At 50.5% G+C, this 26,891-nt stretch overlaps 1 protein-coding gene across 3 annotated transcripts; it reads right to left on the bottom strand.

Moving 5' to 3' along the window:
* Nucleotides 1-16,990: 16,990 nt before the first annotated feature.
* SLC35C1 (solute carrier family 35 member C1) lies at nt 16,991-26,204 on the bottom strand. 3 transcript variants are annotated; one of them, XM_025357831.1, is made up of 3 exons: nt 25,855-26,204; nt 23,940-24,466; nt 16,991-19,210 (listed from the first exon to the last, which is right to left on the bottom strand). In XM_025357831.1, the coding sequence occupies exons 2-3, from the start codon at nt 24,433-24,435 to the stop codon at nt 18,651-18,653; spliced, it is 1,056 nt and encodes a 351-aa protein (XP_025213616.1). In that variant the 5' UTR covers nt 24,436-24,466; nt 25,855-26,204; the 3' UTR covers nt 16,991-18,650. The 3 variants fall into 3 exon arrangements, with proteins under 3 accessions (XP_025213616.1, XP_025213614.1, XP_025213613.1); XM_025357829.1 differs by having other exon boundaries at nt 25,758-26,204; XM_025357828.1 differs by having other exon boundaries at nt 23,940-25,869.
* Nucleotides 26,205-26,891: the final 687 nt, after the last annotated feature.

Consider the following 26,891-nt stretch of genomic DNA (forward strand, 5'->3'; position numbering starts at 1 on the left):
TTTGTAAGTGAAATTGTATTAGAACACAGCCCTGCTCATTTGTTTACATCTGATCTACGGCTTTGAGCTTCAAAGACAGAGTTGCAACTTACAAAGTTGCATGGCTCACAGAATCAAAAGCAGCTACTATCTACCCTTTCACAGAAAACATTTGCTGACTCCTGATTTATGCCCTTCAAGTTGAGTTTTCTGGAGTCTAAACCGATAAAGGCACCAAAAGATAAAAAGCAAAAAGAGGCAAAATTGACGCCAAGAACCCCAGGCCTATAAAAGCTACCATTATTGGGCCCCCACCATAGTGTAAGCATCCCAGCCAGCCAGGCAAAGAAACACAGCAGAGGCAGAGCCCGCCTCACCTGGGAGGAGGAAGGAGACATATTCAACACCAGAGACAACTTTTTCCAGCAGGCTCTGATCACTCAGGGCACCTTATAGAAAATGCATTGGCCTTCCCCAGGAAGAGCAAGTGAAGACACCATTAGAGGAAGGGGGTTCAGCAGGCTGGATACATGGCCCATAGTGACTCTGGCAAGCTGGTTCAACATACAGCAAAGCTTGGCAGATCCTGAGGTATCAAAGAATTCCCCAAGGCCCTCCCCAAATTGTTGCAGGCCAAAATGGTTCATACTCATTTTTAAATTTTTATTTATTTATTTATTTATTTTTTTGAGACAGAGTCTCACTCTGTCGCCCAGGCTGGAGTGCAGTGGCCGGATCTCAGCTCACTGCAAGCTCTGCCTCCCGGGTTTACGCCATTCTCCCGCCTCAGCCTCCGGAGTAGCTGGGACTACAGGCGCCCGCCACCTCGCCCGGCTAGTGTTTTGTATTTTTTAGTAGAGACGGGGTTTCACCGTGTTAGCCAGGATGGTCTCGATCTCCTGACCTCGTGATCCACCCATCTCAGCCTCCCAAAGTCCTGGGATTACAGGCTTGAGTCACCGCGCCTGGCCTATTTTTATTTTTATTTATTTTTTTGAGACAGAGTTTCACTCTTGTTGCCCAGGCTGGAGTACAGTGGCATGATCTCAGGTTGCAGTAGCTCACTGCAACCTCTGCCTCCCGGGTTCAAGAGATTATCCCACCTCAGCCTCCTGAGCAGCTGGGATTACAGGCGCGCACCACCATGCCTGGCTAATTTTTGTATTTTTAGTAGAGATGGGGTTTCACCATGTTGGCCAGGCTGGTCTCGAACCCCTGACCTCAAGTGATCCACCAGCCTCGGTCTCCCAAAGTGCTGGGATTACAGGCGTGAGCCACTGCATCCAGCCTGTTGTTATTATTATTAATTATTATTCTAACAGAAGGCTTGTTGTTATAACTATTATTATCAGCAGTAGCAAAAGCAACCACACAGCTCCTCTAGTTCTCTCTTGCTTCCCTGCCTTGCTCATTAGCAAGAACACAGTAGAGAAGGGCAGTAAAACCTTTCACACACTCAGAGAGCCTGTGAATGTTTTTTATGATACTAATCGCTGCTGGAAAATGGTAGAAGCAGCCAGACCGATCCCCTATGGGAAGCTTCTCTTCTGTGGAGGTGGAAAAAGAATGGCATTTGAAACGGGACAGAAAATAGTCACAATCCCATTAGCTCTGGTTGGTACAGATACTGCCACCTTTGCCCTGTGGGCTCTGTGTCCTACTGGACCTCCCACTGATGTGATAAGCTTGCAAAGAATTTATCCTCTAAGAAGCTGTGAAACGATGGCCTGATGCTGAATTTGGTCCACATATGTGCCACACAGCCCCCACGCACAGTCTTTTATAAATTTGAATCTTCTTTTAAACTCGGGAAATTGCACGTAAACTTTCAGATTTCCGGTTTCTCTTGCAAAATTAGAAATTCCAGCCTTTGAGGCCCACATTCCCAAATGGCAAAAAATGATGAGAGCTGAGGAGTGGCTCCCCCATGCAGAACTGTCTAGTTTACCATTGTCTCCATCCAGCTTGCTTTCCTCCTTTATGTAACTAGTTGTCCCCGTTGGGCTTTTCATTAGGAATTCACTCCTGTGATAGTAAGTTTCATCTTATCTGAGATTGCAGCAGCAGGGAAGGAGTGGAGATCCATTTAGCAGATGAAGGCATCAGGGATGGATGCAGCACTAAGGTCCACGCATCTCTAGTTCCTGCCAGCATAGCCCTCTCCCACCTAGCAGTCTAGAAGGCTGTTCTGGCAGGCCTCAGAGCTGAATCCATGAGCCCACATAGCAGAGGGGAAAAAGCCTTGCCATTCTTTCTCCTGGAAGCTTCCATCTAATAATCACACTTGCTGTTTGTGTGCCAATGTGCTAAGCAATGCAACATGCATGATCTCATCCAACCACTGCACTGCCCTCTAGAATAGAAATTGTTATGATCCTCACGCTACAGATGAGGCAACCAAGGCTTAGAGACATCATTTGCCTGTGGTCACACAGCTAAGAAGTGGCTGGGAAACTGAGGCTGTAGACATGTTATCTTGCTCTTGCAAAGTCACCCAGCCAACAGATGGCAGAGCGGGGATTCCATTGCAGGGTCAACTGACTCCAAAGCCTAGAAGCTGGAAAACTGGAGGCCAGTGGGGCAAACTAGTTTAGCTGGCAGTATTTTTGAAAATTTGGACTTTTGGCTTTTCGCTGGTCTCACCGGTCCCCACTTTCTCACAGGTCCCACCGATGCTGTTGCCTCACACCCTGGCCTCTTTCCTCATGCATGTTGCCCGCCTGGCCTCAGGAGGGGTGACAACCTTCACATCCTCTGCACGTTCTCTTACCTCCCAGAGTTCAACTCTGATGGGCTTGAGCTCTCAGTTCTAGGACAGAGATGAAGGTCTGTGTTTGTTTCTGTGGATCCTACCCCACCAGGTTTTGGGAGTTGAGAGCAGAGACAAATGGAATATGGTTTGGTTCGTGTTCAGTTCCATGGCTATGATGCCATTCCAGAGCCCAAGATTTAGAGGATTGATCGGGTTGGTTCCAGGATCCACTGATTCACTGCGGTGGTGACTGAATTGATTGTATCGTTTTAAATCATTTCTCTACTTTCTCTCCCTTTGAGATTCAATCCAAAGTGATGGTGCTTTAGATCAGGGGTTTTCAAACACAGGTGTGGGTTCTGTGTCTCATTTGCTTTTCTGGGAGGAGGTAGGCAGGAAAACCCATGGGCAGGCATCATGGCAGGAGTTTGGGATCAGGCTGAATGGGGCTGAACTGTTACCCGGATTAACCAGAAAGCCTAAGGAGTGGATGAAAGTCCAGGAGTGGAGCCTAGGTTGGTTCAGGGGGAAGCAGGGAAGCCATAGAACCGATGAAAGGCTGGGAATAGGTTGAGAAGCACAGTACAGAGTAAAAGGAAAAGAAGGGGATTGTTTGGAGGTTGAGAACCCAGGCAGGTGCCCGGGAGCTTACTCTGACAGATGCTGTTGGGTGAATAGTTTCAATTCAAGCCCCGCTGGGCTGCATCATCCCATTGTTCTAGTCATGGGTTCTTAAGGCTTAGAACAGGACCATGTTAACCACAGAACAGAAAAGCTGAGCTAAGCCAGCTAAGACACTTTAGCTGCATGGGAGGGAAAACCATTAAAAGAAGCATAAATGGTGCATAAGTTGGTTAGTTCTAAAGTTCAGTGATGTCACCGAAGACTCAGGTGTCCTAAAGTGATTGCCCTCATGGTCCCAAATGGCTGCCACAGCTCCAGCCATCATGCTGAGCATCCCTCAAGAGACCAGAGAGGGAACATTCCTGTTCTGTGTCTCTTTTGAAGAGTTGGAAACCCTTACCAGAAGCCATTAGTAGACTTCTCATGCCTCATTGGCCAATCCTGCTTAAACTCATAACTGACAAGGAGGCTGGGATGATCAGAATTCATTCTAATGAATCAAGATTTAGTGCCACCTCTCCCTTCTCCAAGTCTTCGCAGAAGAGAAAGGAACAAAACTGTGGCTCTGTATGCAAGGATGAAAGAGCAGAGATTGGTCCACAGGGACTTCTACTCACTCCCCTCACTGAAATCCTATGGCCAATGTGTGCAAGGCTCCCCCTACCCCTGTTACTTTAACTACATCTAAAGCACATCCTCCATGTGTGAAGGGACACACCTGAAGCTGCCCTGCTTGAAGCAGGAGTGAAGGCCAGGAGCCCACTTGGCTCTCCAAGCTTCCTGGAGGCACTGATCTTGTCCAGCAAATTTGTTTTATTTTATTTTATTTTATTTTATTTGTTTTGAGATGGAATCTCACTCTGTCACCCAGGCTGGAGTGCAATGGTTCAATCTCTATTCACTGCAGTCTCAACATGGGAAACCTCATTCAGCCTGGACACGGACAGGATTGATTGATTGATAGCTCTTTCTCGATTCCGTGGGTGGTGGTGCATGGCCGTTCTTAGTTGGTGGAGCGATTTGTCTGGTTAATTTTGATAACAAACGAGACTTTGAAATGCTAACTAGTAGAGACCGACTTTCACCATGTTGGCCAGGCTAGTCTCGAACTTCTGACCTCAAGTGATCCGCCCGTCTCAGCCTCCCAACGTGCTGGGATTACAGGCATGAGCCTTTGTGCCTGGCCCCTCCCTCTGTTTTATAGACATGGAAACAGAGGCATGGGGGAAGTTAAGTGACTTTGGATACACTGCATATCTCAAATGTGGTGGAAACATGGCCTTGCCTCACAGGGTTAGGACTAAATGAGGTGAAGGATGTAAAGAGGCTAGCTCAGGCCCAGCACATATTAGGCACTCAAGAAGGGCAGGTCCTCCCTCCTTCTGGCATAGGGGAATGAAAGATGAGGTGGGGCAGGGACCCAAGGTACAGTGACCTGGGGAGGCAGCAGGGCTGGAATCACTGGCTGGCTGGAAAATCAGATAACCCTTCTGTGGCTACAGAGCAAGGTGTGTGGGTGCCAGACTCCTGGCCTGGTAGAAATGACAGCTGGCCTTACCCCCAGCCCACAGGCACCCTCCACCTGCCTGAGAATCCTCTGAGAATGAATCCTCTCCTCCTCCCCAGCCAGCCAGTACCTGGACAGAAAGCTGACAGGCAGTGGAGGGTGTAGAAATAAACAATGACCAGGTGGGGCACGGTGGCTTACGCCTGTAATTCCAGCACTTTGGGAGACCGAGGCGGGTGGATCGCCTGAGGTCAGGAGTTCGAGACCAGCCTGGCCAACATGGTGAAACTCCATCTGCGAAAAATACAGAAAAAGTTAGCTAGGTGTGGTGGTGCATGCCTGTAATCCCAGCTACTTGGGAGGCTGAAGCAGGAGAATTACTTGAACCTGGGAGGCAGAGGTTACAGTGAGCTGAGATCATACCACTGCACTCCAGCCTGGGTGTCAGAGTGAGATTCCATCTCAAAAAAAAAAAAAAGAAAAGAAAAAGAAAAGAAAAAGAAATAAACAATGACCACACAAGTAAGACCACACAGAGGCTTTTTATTCAGAGCCATAGCAAGGGAGTCGGCCACCACTACAACATGAGACAGAGTCTTGCACTTTTGTCTGGGCTGGAGTGTAGTTGCATGATCTCATACTACATATATTTGGCAAACACTCAGAGTCAGACAGAGTGAGAAAGATTTGCAGTAAGAAAAAGGGAAGGCTTGGGTGTGCCCTCACTGGAGGCTGTTGGCATGGGGGTGCTAGAGGCAGCTAACCAGAAGCCCAGCATCCTACGTGATTGATTGGTCCTGAGTTGGATGTGGTGGTTGTACTGTTGGGGAGGGTGTCGGGGGACATAAGGCAACTGGCAGTCACTGGCAATCATTGACCAAGTCCTGATCCTTCTGGGCCAATTGCTGCAGAAGTGGTGGTTTGGCTTCCAGGGCTGATCATGATGGAGGTTGTAGGGCAGAGTTCTATTATCATATACGGTTTGGCCATTGTCTGTTTGTATATTTGGTCTCTCGGTGTGCAGAGAGGGAGGCCTTTCCATGTGATTTGGGGCATGTTGCTAACCTCTCTGTGCCATGGTTTCCTTACCTGTGAATGGCATATTAATAGTACCTGTTTCAGATGTGAATATATATCAAGTTCTTAGAATAACACTTGGCATGTGGCAAGTATCCAACACAATATTAGTTATTATTTAAAAAATTATGGGCGTGCATGGTGTGGTTCATACCTGTGTAATCCCAGCACTTTGGGAGGCGGAGACAGAAGGATTGCTTAAGGCCAGGAGTTCGAGACCAGCCTGAGCAACACAGTAAGATCTCATCTCTTCAAAAAATAAAAAAATTGGCCGGGCGCGGTGGCTCAAGCCTGTAATCCCAGCACTTTGGGAGGCCGAGACGGGCGGATCACGAGGTCAGGAGATCGAGACCATCCTGGCTAACACGGTGAAACTCCGTCTCTACTAAAAAATACAATAAACTAGCCGGGTGAGGTGGTGGGCGCCTGTAGTCCCAGCTACTCGGGAGGCTGAGGCAGGAGAATGGCGTAAACCCAGAAGGCAGAGCTTGCAGTGAGCGGAGATCCGGCCACTGCACTCCAGCCTGGGCGACAGAGCGAGACTCCGTCTCAAAAAAATAAATAAATAAATAAAAAAATAAAAAAATAAAAAAAAATAAAAATAAATAAAAAATAAAAAAATTAGCTGGGCATAATGGCAGGCACCTGTAGTCCCAGTAACTCAGGAAGCTAAGGCAGTAGGATTGCTTGAGCCCAGGAGTTCAAGGTTATAGTGAGCTACAATTGTGCCCCTGCACTCTAGCCTGGGTGGCAGAGCAATTTTTATTTTTTATTTTTTTATTTTTTGAGACAGAGTCTTGCACTTTTGTCTAGGCTGGAGTATAGTTGCATGATCTCAGCTCACTGAAACCTCTGCTGGGATTATAGGCACCCACCACCATGCCTGGCTAATTTTTTGTATTTTTACTAGAGACAGGGTTTCACTATGTTGGCCAGGCTGGTCTCAAACTGCTGACCTTGTGATCTGCCCGCCTTGACCTCCCAAAGTGCTAGCATTACAGGCATGAGCCACCACACCGGACTGATAGAGCAATTCTAAAAAAGTATTAGTATTATTACACTCAGTGGAAAGGGCACTGGCCTGGGAGGAGGGCTCTGGGTAGCTCTGGTCCTGGTTCTGCCCCATCACACTGTGACCTCAGGCTTCTTGAGGCTCCTCTGAGTCTCAGCCTTGTCAGCAGAGCAGGGGGCTGGGCTCTGACTTCCAAACTGGTTCCCAGCTCTAATGTTGTCAATTCCCCACTGGGTGTGTAGTGACAGCCTGCCATCGCCCCTCCCTCCCCCACACCCACACTCCATCTGTGCTCCCAGCACACCTGGATGGGCAGCTGCAGCACAGCAGGCTCTCCTGTCCTCATTTCAGCTGGTTTCAGGTCCTAAATTTAGTCCTTTCACAGAAGCCACAGTGTGTGGGAGGAGGGCTCCGAGTAGGTCTGGTCCTGGTTCTGCCCATCACACTGTGCCTGTGCGTAAGGGCTGTATGCGGTGGGGGCAGCTTTTCCACCCATGTGGTATACTCCAAAGCGAATCAGGCAGGAGGCCAGGAGAGCTGAGCACTGCATCCGATTTTGTCATCAATGCACTTGTTGTGGGACAATCAAAGACTGGAAAGACTGAAAAGAAGGTTCAGGAGAGTTTATTAAGGTGATCACCGGCCCAGCTGGACATATGTCCAGAAAGTCTGAGCCACGAACAAAGGGCTTTTCCTACTTTTAAACATCTTAAGGCGGGGACTATGTGAGGCTGGAAGCGAGTTACAGAAGCAAGAAACAAAGGCAGCATTACAACATTTCTTACATCTTGAGAGAAACATGTCTTGCAATCTAAACTTAGCGGTCTTGTGACCCTGCAAGCCGTGCAGGAACTCGCTGGCCTGTAATAAACTTTGAGGAATGTGGAGTTGGGGAGTATAGATAAGGTCCACTGTCCACAGAGAGAAGACAGGCTGTTAATATTCCCTTTTAACTTGAGTGTAAGCGGGGAGGGGTCACATTTTGCAGTAACTTTAAGAGGATTTTAAAATTTCTATTACTACTACTATTAGGTTATGGTTGATTTCATTAATTCCTTCTTCACACTGGGTGAGTCCTTTGACCCTTTAGGGCCTCAGTTTTTCATCTGGCAACTAATTTTTTTTGTTTTTTGTTTTTTGTTTTTGAGACAGAGTCTTGCTCTGTCACCCAGGCTGGAGTACAGTGGTGCAGTCTCAGCTCAGTGCCACCTCCCGCCTCCCAGGAGATTCTCCTGCCTCAGCCTCCTGAGTAGCTGGGATTATAGGCATGCACCACCAGGCCCAGCTGATTTTTGCATTTTTTGTAGGGATGGGGTCTTGCCATGTTGCTCAGGCTGGTGTCTAACTCCTGATCTCAAGTGATCTGCCCACCTCCGTCTCCCAAAGTGCTGGGATTACAGGCGTGAGACACCATGCTAGGCCTGGCAATTAAATTTTATATATGCTGATGCCTTAAGCCATCATGTTATCTCTCTCTCGCTTTTTTTTTTTGGAGACAGAGTCTCACTTTGTCGCCAGGTTGGAGTGCAGTGATGTGATCTCGGCTCACTGCAACCTCCACCCCCTGGGTTCAAGGGATTCTCCTGCCTCAGCCTCCTGAGTATCTGGGATTACAGGCACACACCACCATGCCCAGCTAATTTTTGTATTTTTAGTAGAGATGGGGTTTCACCATATTGGTCAGGATGGTCTCAATCTCTTAACCTTGTGATTCGCCCGCCTCAGCCTCCCAAAGTGCTGGGATTACAGGTGTGAGCCACTGTGCCCGACCCATATTATCTCTTAAAGTAGAACAACTTTCCTTTCTTTCAGAGGAGGAAAAGAATCAGAGAGGTTAAGTGAGTTGGCTAAGCCCACACAGCTAGCACATGGTTTGAATCTAGATCTTTAGACCCTAAGACCTAGTCTTTTTTTACCTTTAGATAATTTCACCTTTACTTCCATTATGGGATTGTGATGATGATAATATGAAAATAATAAATTTTATACTAGGGAAGCAACATGGTTTTACAGTTGAGAGCCAGACTGCCTAGGTTTGATTTCTAGTTTTGGTACTTATTAGCTGTGTGACCTCAGGCAAATTATTTAACCTCTCTGTGCCTCAGTTCTTATCTGTGAGATGGAAGATGATAATTGTATCCACATAGGGTTGTTATGAGGATTAAGTGAATTAATATTTGCGAAACACTTTCAACCATGCCTGACATCCAGTAAAGTTTATTTAAATGTTTGCTTAATTTAAAAAATAGCTCCCTTGCCAATCAGCATGTGACCTTAAGCAAGAAGAAAGTGTTTGCGATTAGGATCAGGAGACTCATGGTCTACTTTGGGCACAGCCACTACTTTGCTCTGTGGCCTCAGAAACTTTCTTTAACATTTTGTGCCTTAGTTTCCTCAACCGCAAAGTAAGGAGCTTGGGCAAGTTCAGTGATGAGCAGCATTTTATGAACAAAGATCAAGTCAGAAAAAAAAAAATCAAAACTTTTTTTGCTACATTAATTTTACCCATTAGAGTCCGTTGTGGGGAATATTCCAGTGTAGTGGGTGCAGCCTCAGCTATTGTCCCAGCATGCTGTGGGGCTCATCCATGGGCCCCCTAGCAATGGTCTGGGTGACCTATGTGTCCTTGCTTGGGGGTGAGGGTGTCTGACCTAATCACATCCTCCTCCCAGGAAGTGGAGAGTCGGATCTGAATGTTAGACTGGGACGCATTAACAGGTGCTCTGGCTGGAAGGCTGTAAACTCCTGCTGCTGATGGCTACAGAATTCTGGTTCCTGCCCTTTTTGAGAGTTAGCTTTTCTGATCTTGAAATTCCATAAGAAACCCCAGTTTCCTTCAAACAACCCCCGCCCCATTTACTTAGGCTAATGTATCAGTTATCTATTGCTGTGTAATAAATGACTCCAACATTTAGAGGATCAAAACAACAATTTACTATTTCTCTAGAATCTGTGGGTGGACTAGGTAGTTCTTTTGCTGGTTTGACCTAGGGGCACTTGTGTGGCTGTGTTCATACAGTGGGGTTGAGAGCAGGCGCTGTTGACTGCGGTGCCTCGATTCTCCTCCATGTGGCCTTTACATACGACTCGCTTAGGCTTCCTGATAGTATGGTGGTCTCAGGACTGCCAGGGGAGAGGCACAAGCTTCCACTTCACTTAAGGCCTGGCCTCCGAAGCCCCAGCATGTTACTTTTTCTGTATTCTATTGGTTAGAGTAAGTTACACAATCAGCCCTGACTTAAAGATTCAACAGAACCCACCTCTTGCCAGGAGATGTAGTATGTGCGTATGGGGCTGGAAGGAACGGAAAGTGACCAGGTGTGCATGCAACTACTGTGACTAGTTTCAGTTGATTTCTTAGTTGCAGGCAAAAGAAATTTAACTAGTTTATCCTGTGATTTATGAACTCCCACCTTCCATACTCTGATCTCATCTCTTAGCATCTCTCGGCCACCCTGGCCTTGCCTTTCCTTACTCATGCTGGCCATACTCCCATCCCAGGGCCTTTGCACGTGCTGATCCCTCTTCCTGGCATGTTCTGACCCCAGATCTTCTTCTGACTGCTCCTTTGCCGCATTTTGATCTTTACTCACATCTTTATGTGGAGAAGTCTTCTCCGACCCTCTGATCTAAAGTCATCCCCCTGACACCATCAGTCCCTTAACTAGGCCTTATCTTCTTTGTGGCATTTGCTATGTATTATTTATATTCTGTCTTTTTGTTGACTGTTGTTCTTCTCTCACTAACCTCTAAGAATGTAGGAACTGTGGTCTGTCTCAGTCTCTGAGGTATGCCTGGCATATGGTAAGTACTCAAAAAATATTTACCGGAAAAAAATGAATTTTAATGCTTTTTAGATACAACAATAACAATATTCAAAAAGTCATGATTAGAGGCAGCTTAATCAAAGTCATAGATGATTCCATGAAGGGAGGCAGGCTCATATTTAGGCTGGATAATCTGTGATCTTGATCCTTTCTGATTCTGAGAGTCCATGACTCTAAGTGAGAAAGTGCTAGGAAAATTTAAAGGCATAGTATAAACCTCTAGCTATTACTATTGAGAGGGCACACTGGGAGTTCTGTGAAGAACTGGGCTTAAACTTTCATTATACATTCAGATCTAATGTAGTTCCTGGCTGAGTTATATGAAATAACACAGACATGTCCCATTTGTTTTTCCTACATATCATGGGCTACAGAGGGGCTGCTATCAATGCCCAGCCATAAGAAAGATTATGCTATGGTCTGAATGCTTGTGTTCCCCTAAAATAAATATGTTGAAACCTAAGCTCCACTGCAATAGTATCGAGAGATGGGATCTTTAGAGTGATTAAATCATGAGGGTGGAGCCCCCATGAATAAGATTAGTGCCCTTATAAAAGAGGCCAGAGCCAACTTGTTTGCTCTTCTGCCATGTGAGGATGCAGCAACAAGACACCATCTATGAAGCAGAGAATGAGCCCTACCAGACAATAAGTCTGCTGGTATCTTGATCTTGGACCTCCCAGCCTCCAGAAATGTGAGCGATAAATTTCTATTGTCTATAAATTATGCAGCCACCACTCTAGTCTAAGCCACCATTGTTTCTCTCCTGGCCACACTGTAACCTTTTGACTGGTCACCCTACTTGTGCCCTCACCACCCTTGCCTTTGGTGTCTATTCATTCTCCTCACAAGGGCTAGAGAGATCTTTGTAAATTATAAATCAAATCAGGGCACTCCCAGTGGCTGCCCATGGCACTGGGAATAAATCTAAACCCCTTGCTGTGGTGCTCAATCTGGTACTCCCTGCCTGAGCCCAGGCCTCTAACCCCTCTTTCCACTCTTCCCCATGGTGAGTGGAATCAAAAGGAAACAGCATTTTGAAGGAATGTCAGAAAGCTGTCAAATTTATCTCTACCTCCTTTCCTATTTCTGGGATTTGTCCTCCCCTGTGAGGTTGGACCCCAGTGGAAACAGTCAGTTAGCTTCCTCAAGTCTGCTCCTGCTACCCTGGCCTTCTCTCTGGTCCTTGACCACCTTCAACTCTTTTCCTCCTGCAGGACCTGTGCACAAGCTGTGACCTCTGCCTGGAATGCCCTTTCTTCACTCTTCCTATGGCTGGCTCCCTCCCACCATTTGGGCCTGAGGTTAAATGTTATGCTCAGAGAGGCCTGTGAATATTCCATCTGGAGAAGGTTCCCCCAGATCATCTACATTTTGCCTTTTTGTTTTATTCCTTCACTGTCCTTATCACACATGCATTTATTTGATTGTTTATTTGCTTTTAGTGTCTTGTCCACTGCTTCTCCCCTAGTGCTTGGGCATAGTTAGCACTCAATGAGGAGACTGTTGTTTGTTGATGTGCACAGTAACAGTAGCTCGCTATGGTCCCGTACTATGCTGTGCACTCTACATGCTTCATTCACAATCATTTTGTGTGGCAGGATGGGCAAGGATTATCCCCATACCTCAGGTAGGAAAAGTGAGGCCCAGAAAGGTTAGGAGACTTGCCTTAGGCCATGTAGTTTCTGAGAAGTGGAACCCAGGTCTCCTGACCCCTGATCAGGTGCTCTTCAAAAGCAGAAGTGAAAGGGCGACACAGGAGAGGCGTGTGGTAGGTCACTGTTCCTAAATTCTCCATGTCTTTCATTGTTTTTTGCTCTGTCACCCAGGCTGGAGTGCAGTGGCATGATCTTGGCTCACTGCAACCTCAGCCTTCCATGCTCAAGCGATTCTCGTGCCTCAGTCTCTCAAGTAGCTAGGATTACAGGTGGGAGCCACCACGCCCAGCTAATTTTTTTGTAGCTATGGGGGTCTCACTGTTGCCCAGGCTGGTCTCAAACTCCTGGCTCAAGCAATCTGCCTGCATCGGCCTCCCAAAGTGCTGGGATTATACGCGTGAGCTACCACACTTGGCCTACTCTTTTTTTTTAATTGGGCAGCTCAGCATCTACATCCCGCCTTCTGAAAGGGACAAGAGAGAAGGGGAGACAGTCTGGGCTCTGGCCAGGGGTGGGTGGGGGAAGCACCACTCTACTTTCTTGCCAGAGAAACATCATTCCTGGAGGTGGTCTTGGCCCCTTTAAATACCACAGAGATGAGCTGCGGGGCGGTGCTGACAGGGGAACCTGTCTAGGATGCTGGCCAGCTGGCTCAGGCTAACCCTGGGCTTCATTTGCATGAGAATTGGGGCCTACGGCACTGTGTGGATCCAAACCCATCTACCTACACTGTGTGTCTTTGTATGTGTGTGTGGAGTCCTGCACAGTGGGTGAGGGCTGTTCAATTGTGTCCTAAGAGTTGGGCCCTCTCTGAACTATTTTAACTCATGAATTTGTTTACATTTGCGAAGCCAGAAGTCACGCATCCTTTTGTCTGCATTTAAGCATTTTTGGTGAAAAGTTGAAATTTAGATCTTTCTCTTTTTTTTTTTTTAATTTTCAATTTTTTTTAGAGGCAGGGTCTGTTCTGTCACCCAGGCTGGGGTGTAGTGGTGCAATGAACTACAGCCTCCACCTGCTGGGCTCAAGTGATCCTCCTGTTTCAGCCTCCCTAGTAGCTGGGACTACAGGCAGACGCCACCATGCCCAGCTAATTTTTAAATTTTTTGTAGCAGCAGAGTCTTGCTTTGTTGCCCAGGCTGGTGTTCAACTCCTGGGCTCAAGTGATCCTCCTGTCTGGGCCTCCCAAAGTGCTGGGATTACAGGCATAAGCGGCCACGCCCAGTTTAGATTTCCCTCAAAAAAGTGCAAATAGCATTAAGAAAATAGTCCCAATTTTCTTTTTTTTTTTTTTTTTTTTTTGAGACAGAGTCTCGCTCTGTCGCCCAGGCTGGAGTGCAGTGGCCGGATCTCAGCTCACTGCAAGCTCCACCTCCCGGGTTCACGCCATTCTCCTGCCTCAGCCTCCCGAGTAGCTGAGACTACAGGCGCCCGCCACCTCGCCCGGCTAGCTTTTTGTATTTTTTAGTAGAGACGGGGTTTCACCGTGTTAGCCAGGATGGTCTCGATCTCCTGACCTCGTGATCCGCCCGTTTCGGCCTCCCAAAGTGCTGGGATTACAGGCTTGAGCCACCGCGCCCGGCCTGAAAATAGTCCCAATTTTCTGAGTGTACAAAGGGAGCAGAAATGATCATGTCCATTCTGTTTTAGGGACCTGGCAATGGCGTAGCAATCAATCCGATCATGTCCAGATTGACCACTGCATTCAAGGTCTTCACCCCGCATCCCACCCTGCCTTTCTGGTTTCCTCTCCAGTTCCAACCCCCAAACCTCTCACCGCTCCCACTTGTGCTCTTTCCTGAGCTTAACCTTCTCCCTGCTCTTCCTCCAAATCTCCTCTTTGAGGCCTCTGCTCACTCAGTAAGCCTGTTCCAATATCCTGGCCCTTGTGAAGACCTGGCTGACTCCCCAGACTTGGTCTGTCCACCTTCTGCTTGCTCATGGCAATATATTCAGATCTCCAACGTGGCTTCTGTTATGGGGCTGGCATACATGTTTACGTGCGAGCCCCTGGAAGCAGATCCGGGTCTTCATATTAATATAACTGCTATAGTGTGGATGTTTATCACCAAACTTCATGTTGAAATTTGATCTTAATGTTGGAGGTGAGGGCCTAATGGGAGGGTCACAGGGGCAGATGCCACATGAATAATCTATATTATTCATGAATCAATAATATATCAATTATTATATAATGATACTATAGAAATTATATATTAATATATCAATAATCATATAATCATTAACAATATATTATATTAATACATTAACTATTATGTATTAATATCACTAATATACTATTTTATTACTAATACATTAACCATACAATATTAATATTAACAATATTAATTATTAAATATTATTAATATAGATTAATAATCACTTGTCAATTTTTTTTTTTTTGAGATGGAGTCTCACTCTGTCACCCGGTTTGGAGTGCAGTGGCGCAATCTCGGCTCACTGCAAGCTCCACCTCCCGGGTTCATGCCATTCTCCTGCCTCAGCCTTCTGAGCAGCTGGGACCACAGGCGCCCGACACCACCGCCCAGCTAATTTTTTGTATATTTTAGTAGAGACGGGGTTTCACCGTGGTAGCCAGGATGATCTCGATCTCCTGACCTCGTGATCCGCCTGCCTCGGGCTCCCAAAGTGCTGGGATTACAGGTGTGAGCCACTGCGCCCGACTTGTTAATATTCTTAATATAAATTTATTATTATTAAGATTATAATATAGATTAATTCTTAAGATTATAATATAGATTAATTATTCTTATCTATAGTAATATCCTCCCTGAGTGGGTGGTGAGTTCTTACTTTGTTAGCCTCATGAGAACTAGTTGTTAAAAAGAGCCTGGCAGCCAGCGTGGTAGCTCACGCCTGAAATTTCAGCACTTTGGGAGGCTGAGGTAGGAGGATCGCTGGAGACCAGGAGTTCAAAGCCAGACCGGGAAACATAAAAAGACCCTGTCTTTACCAAAAATAAAAACAAAAAAAATCCACCCGGAGCATAGTGTGCACGTCTGTAGTCCTAGCTACTTGGAGGCTGAAGTGGGAGGATTGCTGATTGTGCCACTGCACTCCAGCCTGGGTGACACAGTGAGACCCTGCCTTTAAAAAAGAAAAGAGCCGGGGCATCTCCTCTTTCCTCTGTCTTGCTTCCCTGCCTCAACATGGGATCCCTGCACAGCTGGCTCTCCCAGAGTGAAAGCAGCCTGAGGCCTTCACCAGATGCCCAACCTTGAACTTTTCCCAACATCAGAATCATCAGTCAAATAAGCCTTTTTTTTTTGGAGACGGAGTCTCACTTTGTCACCCAGGCTGGAGTGCAATGGCGCGATCTCGGCTCACTGCAACCTCCGCCTCCCAGGTTTAAGCCATTCTCTTACCTCAGCCTCCCAAGTAGCTGGGACTACAGGTATGTGCCACCACGCCTGGCTGATTTTTGTATTTTTCTTAGAGACAGGGTTTCACTATGTTGGCCAGGCTGGTCTCGAATTCCTAACCTCGTGATCCTTCTGCCTTGGCCTCCCAAAGTGCTGGGATTAGAGGCTAGAGTCACCATGCCCGACCAATAAGTCTTTTTTAATTTATAAATTACCCAGCCACAGATATTCCCTTATAGCAACACTAAGTGGACGAAGACAACCTACCACAGTGCCTGGCATATAACAGGTGCTCAGAAAAGTGCTGGGTGGGCTAGGTACGGCGGCTCATGCTGTAATCCCCGAACTTTGGGAGGCCGAGGTGGGTGGATCACCTGAGGTCAGGAGTTTGAGACCAGCCTGGTCCACATGGCAAAACCCCGTCTCTACTAAAAATACAAAAAATTAGCCAGGTGTGTTGGCGGGCACCTGTAATCCCAGCTACTTGGGAGAGTGAGGCAGGAGACTCGCTTGAACCCAGGAGATGGAGGTTGCAGTCAGCCAAGACCGTACCATTGCCCAGCCTGGGTGACACAGCAAGACTGTTTAACAACAACAACAAAAAAGTGCTGGGTATTGGACTCAGAATGCTGGGGTAGAGTTAGGTACCAAGCTCTGAAGGCACGGACCTCTGAATCCTCCTCCTGCCTCTTCCTTCCTGGGGCCCTCTCTGAGCCTCAGTGTCCTCATCTGTAAAAAAAAAAAAAAAAAGAGATCAGTGATAGCTCCCACCTCAGGGGCCATGGGGAGTTGTGAAGATGAACTTCACAACTTCCCAAGGGTGGATGTACAACACTCAGCACAGCCTATGGCCCCCAACAAGCACCCAGTAAATGACAATGACAACTAATAGGAAACTTGAAGTCTGGTCACCTACCTTCCAGGAAGGAGCCTGGTATCCTTAGAAAGAACCAGCTCCTACAAAGGCTGCCTGCTAGTGGGTGGGCTTGGCGAAGGCAGGGATAAGCCCTCCTTCCCGACAGATCCCCAGCTCCCCACCACTTCAGGGCCCTGTTCACAAACCTCCAGCCCTGCTCCCTCTGACAGGTCCCCGGCTCCCCTCCACCCCCCGGCCCTGTTCATAAATGCTCTCCAGCCCTGCTGCCTCTTCCCTCAGGCCACACACACAGGATCTTACTGATTCTTTATTGAATCACAAACAACTCAGGGCATCAGGCCCCAGCAGCTGCATTAGAACCCACCTGGGATTGTGAGGGGACTGGAGAGGGACGGGGGAGAAGATCCACTCTCCCCAGCTTTTCACTATAGGGACTAAAAACCTCAGAAATCACCCTAAGAGAAAGGATGTACCAAATGCCTAAAAGAAGGGCCGGGGAGTGAAAGCCACCCCAAGGGCAGGAGGGTGCGGTGAAGGGTGCTATGGTCCCAACATTTGTGTGTATCCCTCCCTCCCCCCGCAGATTCACATTGGGATTCTCACCCCCAACGTGACGGTATTAGGAGGTGGGGCCTTCGGAGCTGATTGGGTCACGGGGGCGGAGCCCTCATGAACAGGGTTAGAGTACTTATAAAAGAGGCAGGAGGGAGCTTGCTTGTTTGTGCTTCTACCATTGAGGATACAGCAAGAAGGCACCATCTATGGAATGGGAAACAGACCTCAGCGGAGTCTGAATCTGCTGGCCCCTTGATCTTGGACGTCCCAGCCCCCAGGACTGTGAGTAGTAAGTTTCTGTTGTTTGTAAGCCACCCGGCCTACAGCATCTTGATATAGGAGCTCGCTGGACTAAGAGTCGGGCCAAGTAGGCCCTGTCAGCCGCAACCTCAGGGGAGAATGTAAAGGCTGGTGTCTTACCATCACAAGGCAAGAGGCTCAGAACAAGCTGTAACACCTCCCTTGCAGAGATCTAGGGGCGCCAGACACAGCTGGGGTGGAAAGCTGTTAGTCTGGACCCTTGCTCCATCAGTCCCACCTGGGGAGGAAGGCTGTAGGGGAGGCAGAACTGGGAGAAGAGAGAAGCAGCTCCCTGGCTCTGATTTCAGAAGGCTGTTACCTAAGCCAGGTGCTGGGAGACCAGAGGGGCAGGTGCCACTCAGGGCCAGAGGAGCCACGCAGGACAATGTGGTGTTAGGGACTGGGGGAGGATGTTAATGACCCTGCTTAACCTCTAAGAGAAGCATGGTTCCCTCGTGTTCAAAAGCTGGACGTACAGGGTGCAGGTGGTGGGCACTTTCTCACAATCCACCCCATTCCCGGGCCACTGCCCAGCAGCCCCTGGGGATCTGCTGGTCTCAGAGGGAACTCGATCATTTACTCCCTGGGTCCAGCCCACACGTTCCTCCGAAGGAAGGCTGGTTTGTGGGCCCAGGGTGAGGCTGCCTGCCCACCGCAGATGGAAGGTTTCCCAACCCTCTCCAGGTGGCTGTGGTGGGGCCATCTCCCCTGAGTACAGTGAGCCTTCCTGGCTTTGCCATTGCTGTCCCTTCAAGGTTGTTGCTTGTCCCTGTCCTCAGAGTGATGTGGAGGCAGACAGGCCCTGGAGGCGGAAGGAAGGGGTTCAACTCTCACTAGGGTACTCCCTCGGGAAGGACAAAAACTCAGAAATACGAGAGGGTAGAGACAGATTTGGCAACTTTCTGGTATTACTTATAAACACTGGTTCCTTCAACTTTCTGATACTACTTGTAAACACTGGTTCCTTCTCAACCACCGTATTTTGATTGGGTCTGTAAGTAGCGCCCAGTCCACACCACAGCACCCTTCTGGGGTCCAGGAGACCGCCTTCACTGCTATACGGGCCCCGGGGCCAGGCCATCCAGGGTGCCTGTGGCGCTCACACCCCCATGGCACTCTTCTCGCCCTCTTTGGGGCTGGGCTCCTCCGGAATCTTCTTCATCTCCCAGCCTCTGACCCAGGTGTAGGCAGAGGAGCCGCCCAGCACCATCATGTTGCTCGTCCACCAGAGGAAGCTCTTGGCCTCCTCGTAGTAGAGCACGGCCAGCACCGTCTGGGCACAGGCCTTGGCCGTGCCCGACACATTGTGGGTCAGGGGACTGGTGAACTTGATCTGCAGTCCTGTCACATAGCCGATGGCGAAGCCAAACAGCCCGCCCAGCGTCATCATCCCCCAGAAGTGGGCACTGCCCAGCTGGGCAAAGTCACGCAGGGCCTGAAGCTCCCCGAGCAGCACGAGCAGGGGCAGGAAGAGGACGCAGGCGTTGACGTTGTTGTAGAAGGTCAGGCGCCAGATGCTGCTGTCCACCGCCGGGAGCACCTTCTTGGTGTAGATGGCGTTGAGCGAGACACAGAGGCTGGCCAGCACGCCAAAGACAGTGCCCGGCCATGACAGGGTGCCTTCTGCCTCCTCCTGGTCCACACCAAGCCAGAAGCCCCCTGCAGTGGGGAGAGGAGGAGTGGGGGAAGGGTGGGGAAGAGGGATGAGGATGAGGAGGAAGAAGGACAGAGGATCAGACACCAAAGTTCACAGACTGAGTACTGCGGCCCTCCCCACTCCTCCCTAGGCCTCCCTCCAATAAGCACAGCCAGAGTCTCTACTGCAGGCAAGGCACTCTACATGGACTATGGGAGCGGCCCAGGGCAAGAAAACCTCCTCTGGCAGCTTATCTGCTAGCAGAGGAGAAAGACAGGAAAACAAATCGCTTCCCAGTTACTTCTTTAATTACAATTGTAAGAATTGTAATGAGGTCCATAAAGCAGTACAAGGTGCTGTGAGAGTCCGTAAGTGGGTGACTGAGCTGGCCTGCAGCATCTGAAAATAACATTTGAACTGAGTTCTGAAAGATGAGTGCCACTTAGTGGTTAATGTGATTTAAGGTGACCCTGGGTAAATGACTTTCAGTGTCTTAAGTCTTGGCTGCTTCTTGCATGGAATGGGAGCCTATGATGTCATCATGGGGAGCATTAAGTTAGAATCTCTTGTGTCATTTGTGGCAGTGACTCTGAGACTCTCATCTTGTGTCACCTCCTGCTCAAAGAGCTTCCATGGCTCCCCACTTCTGCCATCGGGACTATACTCCTTGGCATGGCAGGCGGGGGTCCCTGAACCTTTGCCAGCCCTTCCTCTGTCCTGTGGTTGCCCTGGCCTCTCTGCTCGTCTCCCTGCTTCTCACCCTGGGCCTCAATGTCCTTGTTCATGTCCTGTGCCAGAAACACCCTCCTCCTTCCTGAGGGATTCTATGCATCTGTCAAGGTCAAAGTTGGCCTCTCTGGGGGAATCTTTTCCTGATAGCCCCAGAACCTGGACTCTTACTGCCTCGCTTTCCTTCAAAGCCCCTTGCCTGCTCTGGGCTGCTGGGCCCCTGCCCATGGTGACAGCCTGGTCTTTTCAGCCAGATCCCATGCTCCTAGAAGGCAGGGGCTGAACGATGCACGTTATACTTCCTGCCACAGCATCTGGCAACATGGGGCAGTGGGGAAAGCTTTGGGGACAGATTTAGCTTCCAATCAGGCTCTCTGCAACTTAGAAGCTGAGTGGCCCGGGAGAAGTTACTTAACCTCTCTGAGCTCTCTGGGTCACCTCCCTGTCCACTCCAGTCAATCTACTCTCCACCTTGCAACCGGAATGATCATCCTGAAGTCTAGATCAGCCCAGGCCGTGCCCTGGCATGAAGCCCCTCTGTGGCTCTCCGCTGCCTTCGGGAGAAATTCGACTCACTCACCACAGCTCTCAGGACCTGCACCACGTGGAGTCAGCCTGACTGGGCAGCCTCGTGTCTGGTGAGTCTCGCTGTGGTCCAGCCATGAAGAAGTGCACATGCTCTTCCTTCTGTCTAGAACGTTCTGTCCCTACTTCTTCCTCTAAACCCAGGTTCTAAACTTCCTCCAGAAGGCCTGCTTAGACTGCCCTGTCCCTGGGTCCCCTCCCTCGCCTAGAGCTCCCACAGCCCCTTTTATGCATGCCCCATCACAGCCCTTACCATGCTAGTGTAACTGTCACCACCATGCCCTCCAGGAGTGTAGGAGCTGAGGTTACCTTTTCCAAACTTGTATCCCCAAAGCCTGGCACGGTGCCTGGCATGTGTTTAGCCACCAATTACTAGTTGTGGAATGAATGAATGAAAGTTGTTATGGAGGTGGTTGTATTAAAGGAGACAGGATATCTCCTACATCATAGGCACTCAACACGCAGCACTTTTCTCTTTTTCTCTTTATTTTTTGAGACAGAGTCTCGCTCTGTTACCCAGGCTAGAGTATAGTGGTATGATCTTGGCTCACTGCAACCTCTGCCTCCTGGGTTCAAGTGATTCTCATGCCTCAGCCTCTTGAGTAGATGGGATTACAGGGATGCGCCACCATGCCTGGCTAATTTTTGTATTTTTAGTAGAGAGGGGGTTTCACCATGTTGGCCAGGCTGGTCTCGAACTCCTGACCTCAGGTGATCCACCCGCCTCGGCCTCCCCAAGTGCTGGGATTACAGGCATGAGCCACCATGCCCAGCCCAACCACAGAGCCTGACCCTCCTCTTTCTTGACATAACCTTTGCACAAGAGGTACCCATAGACCTGCTGGGAGCAGGGTGAGGGGGGCAGAGAACTGCACCACCTACTCATCTGCTTGGCTAGAGCACCCACAGCCCTCCTGGTGGTTACCTTCTGAGTCCAGAAGCAACGGCAACCTCAATGTTCTAGAGTGACTCTCACCCAGAAAGAACTTTTTTTTTTTTTTTTTTTTTTTTTTTTGAGACAGAGTCTCACTCTGTTGCCCAGGCTAGAGTGCAGTGGCCGGATCTCGGCTCACTGCAAGCTCTGCCTCCCGGGTTTATGTCATTCTCCTGCCTCAGCCTCCCGAGTAGCTGGGACTACAGGTGCCTGCTACATCGCCCGGCTAGTTTTTTTTTTGTATTTTTTAGTAGAGACGGGGTTTCACCGTGTTAGCCAGGATGGTCTCGATCTCCTGACCTCGTGATCCGCCTGCCTGGGCCTCCTTTTTTTTTTTTTTTTTTTTGAGACTGAGTCTCGCTCTGTTGCCCAGGCTGGAGTGCAGTGGTGTGCTCTTAGCTCAGTGCAACTTCTGCCTCCCGGGTTCAAGCAATTATCCTGCCTCAGCCTCCCGAGTAGCTGGGATTATAGGCACATGCCACCATGTCTGGCTAATTTTTTTGTATTTTTAGTAGAGACAGGTTTCACCATGTTGGCCAGGCTGGTCTCGAACTCCTGACCTCAGGTGATCTACCTGCCTCGGCCTCCCAAAGTGCTGGGATTACAGGCATGAGCCACTGTGCCCGGCCCAGAAGGAGCTTTGAAAGGTATTTTGTGACATGGGGGGCTAGGAGGGGAGGCCTAGAATAGTTGCCTGAGACTTGTCTTCCCCGACAAGGAGGAAGAAAGAGGAAACACTGCAGATAGGAGGCCAGGACCTGGGTCAGCAGAGAGCACTCACCTCCCCGGCCCCTGTCCCAGTCAGGCAGGCCGGTGAATGCACCATTCTCAGAACTTCACCATTGGTTACTTGGATGACCTTTGGGATTTGGGCCCAGTTACCCTAGTGTCTTCACCTTCCTGCAAGCAAATTCTCCAACTAGGAGCTTCCACCCCTGAGTCCATTCCTAGCAGGGTCAGCAGGAATGAAGTAGAGAGCCCTGGGGCATCTGAGGAGCACACAGAGGAGGGGAGGTGCACCTGTTCCCCTGAGGGGGAAGTGGAAGCAGGTCGGGAGAGTTCTGGCAAGGAGTCGTCTTGCAGCTTCCCCCACTCTAACCATGACCTTCTCCCCTCTCCTCTCTTGGACCTAGACCCAGCAGCCCTAGATCCAGCAGCTGCTCAACAAGGGGAAACATTTTCTAGGACAGGTGGCATGGATGGGTCCCTTCCCCCACCAACTGGTGCATCTAGCCTGGGACTCTGAGCCACCAGCAAAGAATGTGATATGTAGGCCAAATAAGATAAACTTTATAGCACCAGGAAAAACCTGCATAGGTTCAAATGAGGATTCCATTCCTAGATGACACAGCCCTGGGAAGACTCGGAGTGAATGGGATGCTGGAGGCTCTCTAACCCAGCATGGGGCCCAGAAAAATATGGGCCCATCTAACCTGTGCTGTCCCATACCATAGCCCTCAGCCACATGTGGCTACTGAGCCCTTGAAATGTGGCTAGAAAATCAGATTGTAACACCTGCAAATGAGGAAATGAATGTTTAACATTTCGCTGAATTTTAATTTAAATAAGTGGCCAATGGCTACTGTATTGAATACTGCAGTTCTAACCTCCAAGAAGAGCAGAGGGGATAGAAGCATTGCCTGGGAGTCTGGCCAATCTGGGTTTGCATCCCAGCCTGGCTGCTTGGTAGCTGTGTGGCTGTGGGCAAGTAACGTAACATCTCTGAGCCTCAGTTTCCTTGTTTGTATAGAGATGACCACTGGTAGTGATGCCACAACCCAGGGGATCTCTGGGAGAACAAAGGAGATGCTATATGTTGAAATAATCAGCATAATTTCCTTGTCAATAATTATTATTTTCTGAGGATCAAGTCCGGGAAGACAGCTGAGGCCTCTTAAAACATATCGCTTGCTACTGTCTCAGGCGCTATCCTGAGCTGGCAGAGAGTGATGGCATATTTCTTAAAAGACGTATTGTCCTCTACTAAGAGCACTGGATGGGAAATCAGGACACCTGAGCTCTTGAGAAACAATAGAGTACAGTGGTCGGGCATGTGAACTGCGAAGCCAGATTGCTTGAGTTCAGATTCCAACTCTGCCACTTATTAGCCGGGTGATCTTGGACAAGTTACTTAACTTCTCTGTGCCTTGGTTTTTCCATCTGTAAAATGTGGATTATAATCCCATCTTGTTATGAGGATTAACTGAGTTAATATGGCTGAGATCTATGTGCCTGGCACATTTTAATCACTCAACAAATGTCAGTTGCTTTTGCTGCTGTTGCTATTATTATTATTACTATTGTTCTTGCCCTGGCTGGGCTCCTAACTTGCTGGGTGGCCTTTAGTAAGTTACTTGCTCTCTCTGTGCCCCCAGGCTTTCTCCTATGACTGCTGCACCAAAGGAGCTGGGACAGATGAAGTCCTAGGATGCCTAGAAGGGTTGTTCTTCAGGATTTCAGTCCCCATGACCACCCTATCCCGCGTGGCCCCAGCTGCCACTCACCGATGATGATGCCGCAGGTGAGCAGGGCATAGAAGGAGGTGGTCTGCTTAAGCAGCAGGTAGGAGAGCAGCACGTTGAAGACGGTGGTGAGCGAGCGGCCCACATTGTAGAAGGCCACACCGACGTACTTGAGGCAGAGGTTATTGAAGGTGATCATGCCGATGAAGACCACTGACAGAGGCAGGACACTGCGGGCCACCCTGAGGTCCAGGCGCAAGCTGGGGAAGTCCACGGCACCAGGGCAGCAGGCGGCCAGAGTGCTGAGGCCCTTGCACAGCAACGTGGTCACCAGGCACTGGTAGAAGGTGACGAAGATGGGGGTGTCCAGCTGCAGGGAGGGGCTGTCCAGCAGGTACTTATTAAGGAACACCATGGAGATGGAGGTGACCCAGTAGAGGGAGACCACCAGCGCAATCTGCAATGCCCGCAGCAGAAAGGGCTTCTCCTCGTTGGCCTCTGCCTCTGTAGAGGGGTCTGAGGCCCCGGTCAGCGCCATGTGCAGGATCCTGGACCGCTTCAGAGGGGCCCTGTTCATGGTAGCACAGGAGCTGGGTCACCCCGCGGCCAGAACTCTGATTCCCTGGAGTCCAGGGCAGTGAGCTCACTTGTGCTCTCCGCAAGCCGCAGCCCTGAGTGTCACATGGGGGTTGGCCTAAAGGCCTCCCCAGTGTCCTCATGGATAGAGAAGTTCTGCTTTGGGGTGAGCCCAGTAGTGCCGCTCCACAACCTGCTCCCACCCCAAAGGGGCTCCTGAGACAAGACACAGGGCAAGGGGGAGGGATAGGCTAAGGCGGTGAGGCCAGGGTAGAGAAGACCTGTGAGGGGAGAAGAGGCTGGGGCCTAACAGGGAGGGGTCGCAGAGAGAAGGGAGGGGAGAGGAATGGCAGGGCGGGGCAGGAGGCGGTACGCGGGGCGAAGGTGCAGGAAAAGGACGCCGGGCAGAGTTGGAAGAGCTGCCGAGAGGGCGGCAAGGGCAGCTGTGGGAGGGAGGGGTGGGCAGGGGGAGGGAGGCGTTAAGGGAGCTGCCGCAGGCCGGGCGCAGCTGGAGGGAGGGCTACGGAGGGGTCAGAGGGGCTCGGGACTTGGGGCTGACGGACGCGGGAGGGGGCTGGGCCGGCGCCCACGTCTCGCTGCCTTCCCGGGCTCTGTCGCCGGCTCAGCCCAAGGAGCCTCCGGACAGCCGAGGCCTACTCCCCGCGAGGCGGGCCCGGGACTCACTTCCTGGCACGCCCCCACGTGGCCTTAAAGGGCCCGCACGCCCCGCCTTGCCCTTAAAGCGACAGCCCCAGAGAGGCGGCGTTCGCCAGTCCCCAGCCCCGCCCCTGCGATCCGCTGCCCGCTGCTGGCGGGGGGACCTCGGCGGCCACAGGTTTTTCTGTGTGCTTGAGCCTCGCCCTGCTTCCTGCAAGGGCTGCATCACCCTCACCTGCCCACCCTCATCTCCGTCTGCCCCGGAGCCTCCGTCCCCCGACTCGGCTTGGCTCGGCTCGCAGGTCCACCTCCCGGAACCCCGACCCAGGACCCAGGCGGCGCTCTATCAGCCTGGACTCCTCCACCTCCAGAGCCCCGCGTTGCAGCTCCACATCCCTCTGCCAACCCGACTCATTCTTCCACAACGATGTTGTGGTCCCCTCCTTTCCCCCCCCATTTTCACCTCCCCCAGGCCCTCTCCCAAGCCCGAGACTCCCGGCAGCGCTCCCAGAGGCCGGAGGCCACGCCGCCTCTCTCGGACTTCAGTCTGTCATCCCTGTGCTCCTATCGAGGTTCTCTGGGCGGCCCAGATCCAAGATTCCAAGGGCTCAAGGCAGCATCTCTTACCCCTTCCAGAAAATACTGTTTCCCCGCCCGGTCCAGCCGCACCAGCTCCCGCGCCCCTGCCTCTGTCCCCCGGCCGCGAAGGCGACCTGGCGCTCACCTCCTCCGGTGCACTGGGCGCCCGCCCCGCCACCCTGCGCCGCACCTGCAGCGCCGCACCCTGGGCCGCGCCCGCGGGGTCGACTTCCTGCTTTCCGCCCCGGGCCCGGGCACCGTGCCAGGCTCGCCGGCCTGTTAGCTGCATGGGGCCCGGGGGTGCCGGCGGAGAGGCGGCGATTCCGACGGTCGTGGGCGCAGGCCCCCTCCTCTTTCTAAGGCCTCTCCTGTCCCTGGTACCCCCGCCCGCCCGGGACCCAGGCTTCAGTTATCGCAGCTGGCACGTCCCGGGACCTGGCTTTATCCCTGGCCCGCTGTGCTCCCAGCTTGCACTTCCAGAAGTGCTTGAGGGGACCGCCCGGATTCTTCCAGCCGGCAGTGAGGGGAGAGTCCCCCGCCCCTTCCAGGGCCGGGCCCAGGAAATCTAGCCTGTGGTCTGCCACTCACCAGGCAGCGGGGGGAACGCGGAGGACCGACTTCTCTGGTTCGCTCTCTAGCACCTGCGTGGGGCGGCCACTTCCTCAAACGGCCTGAGTTATCTTCATGGTAAAACTAAGGGGCTAGGCTTGACCTGTGGGTCCCAACCTTCTAGCCCAGAACTCTAGGTGGTATGGTCGAACATAGATGTTTGTAATATTTTAAGCACCATTTAACTAGTGCCATTTAATGAACGGGTAAGATGATGTCATGGCTGGGATTTGTTTTAAAATACTCAGAATACTCACCAAAAATATTTTTTATTTTTATTTGTTTATTCTTTTTGAGACGGCGTCTCGCTCTGTCGCCCAGGCTGGAGTGCAGTGGTGCTATTTCAGCTCACTGCAACCTCCGTCTCCCGGGTTCAAGCGATTCTCCTGCCTTAGCCTCCCGAATAGCTGGAATTACAGGCGTCCATGACCATACCAGGTTATTTTTTTGTATTTTTAGTAGAGACGGGTTTCGCCATGTTGGCCAGGCTGTTCTCTAACTCCTGACCTCAGGTGATCCGCCGGACTCGGCCTCCCAAAGTGCTGGGATTACAAGCGTGAGCCACCACGCCCG

The sequence above is a fragment of the Theropithecus gelada genome, chromosome 14 (assembly GCF_003255815.1).
Source record: "Theropithecus gelada isolate Dixy chromosome 14, Tgel_1.0, whole genome shotgun sequence".
In the NCBI taxonomy this organism is placed as follows: domain Eukaryota; kingdom Metazoa; phylum Chordata; class Mammalia; order Primates; family Cercopithecidae; genus Theropithecus; species Theropithecus gelada.

Coding starts and splice junctions, on each gene's coding strand:
- SLC35C1 (XM_025357828.1), bottom strand. CDS start 24,474: ATGAACAGGGCCCCTCTGAAGCGGTCCAGGATCCTGCACATGGCGCTG. Junction 19,211..23,939: donor CACCTGCGGCATCATCATCG/GTGAGTGGCAGC, acceptor TCCCCACTGCAG/GGGGCTTCTGGCTTGGTGTG.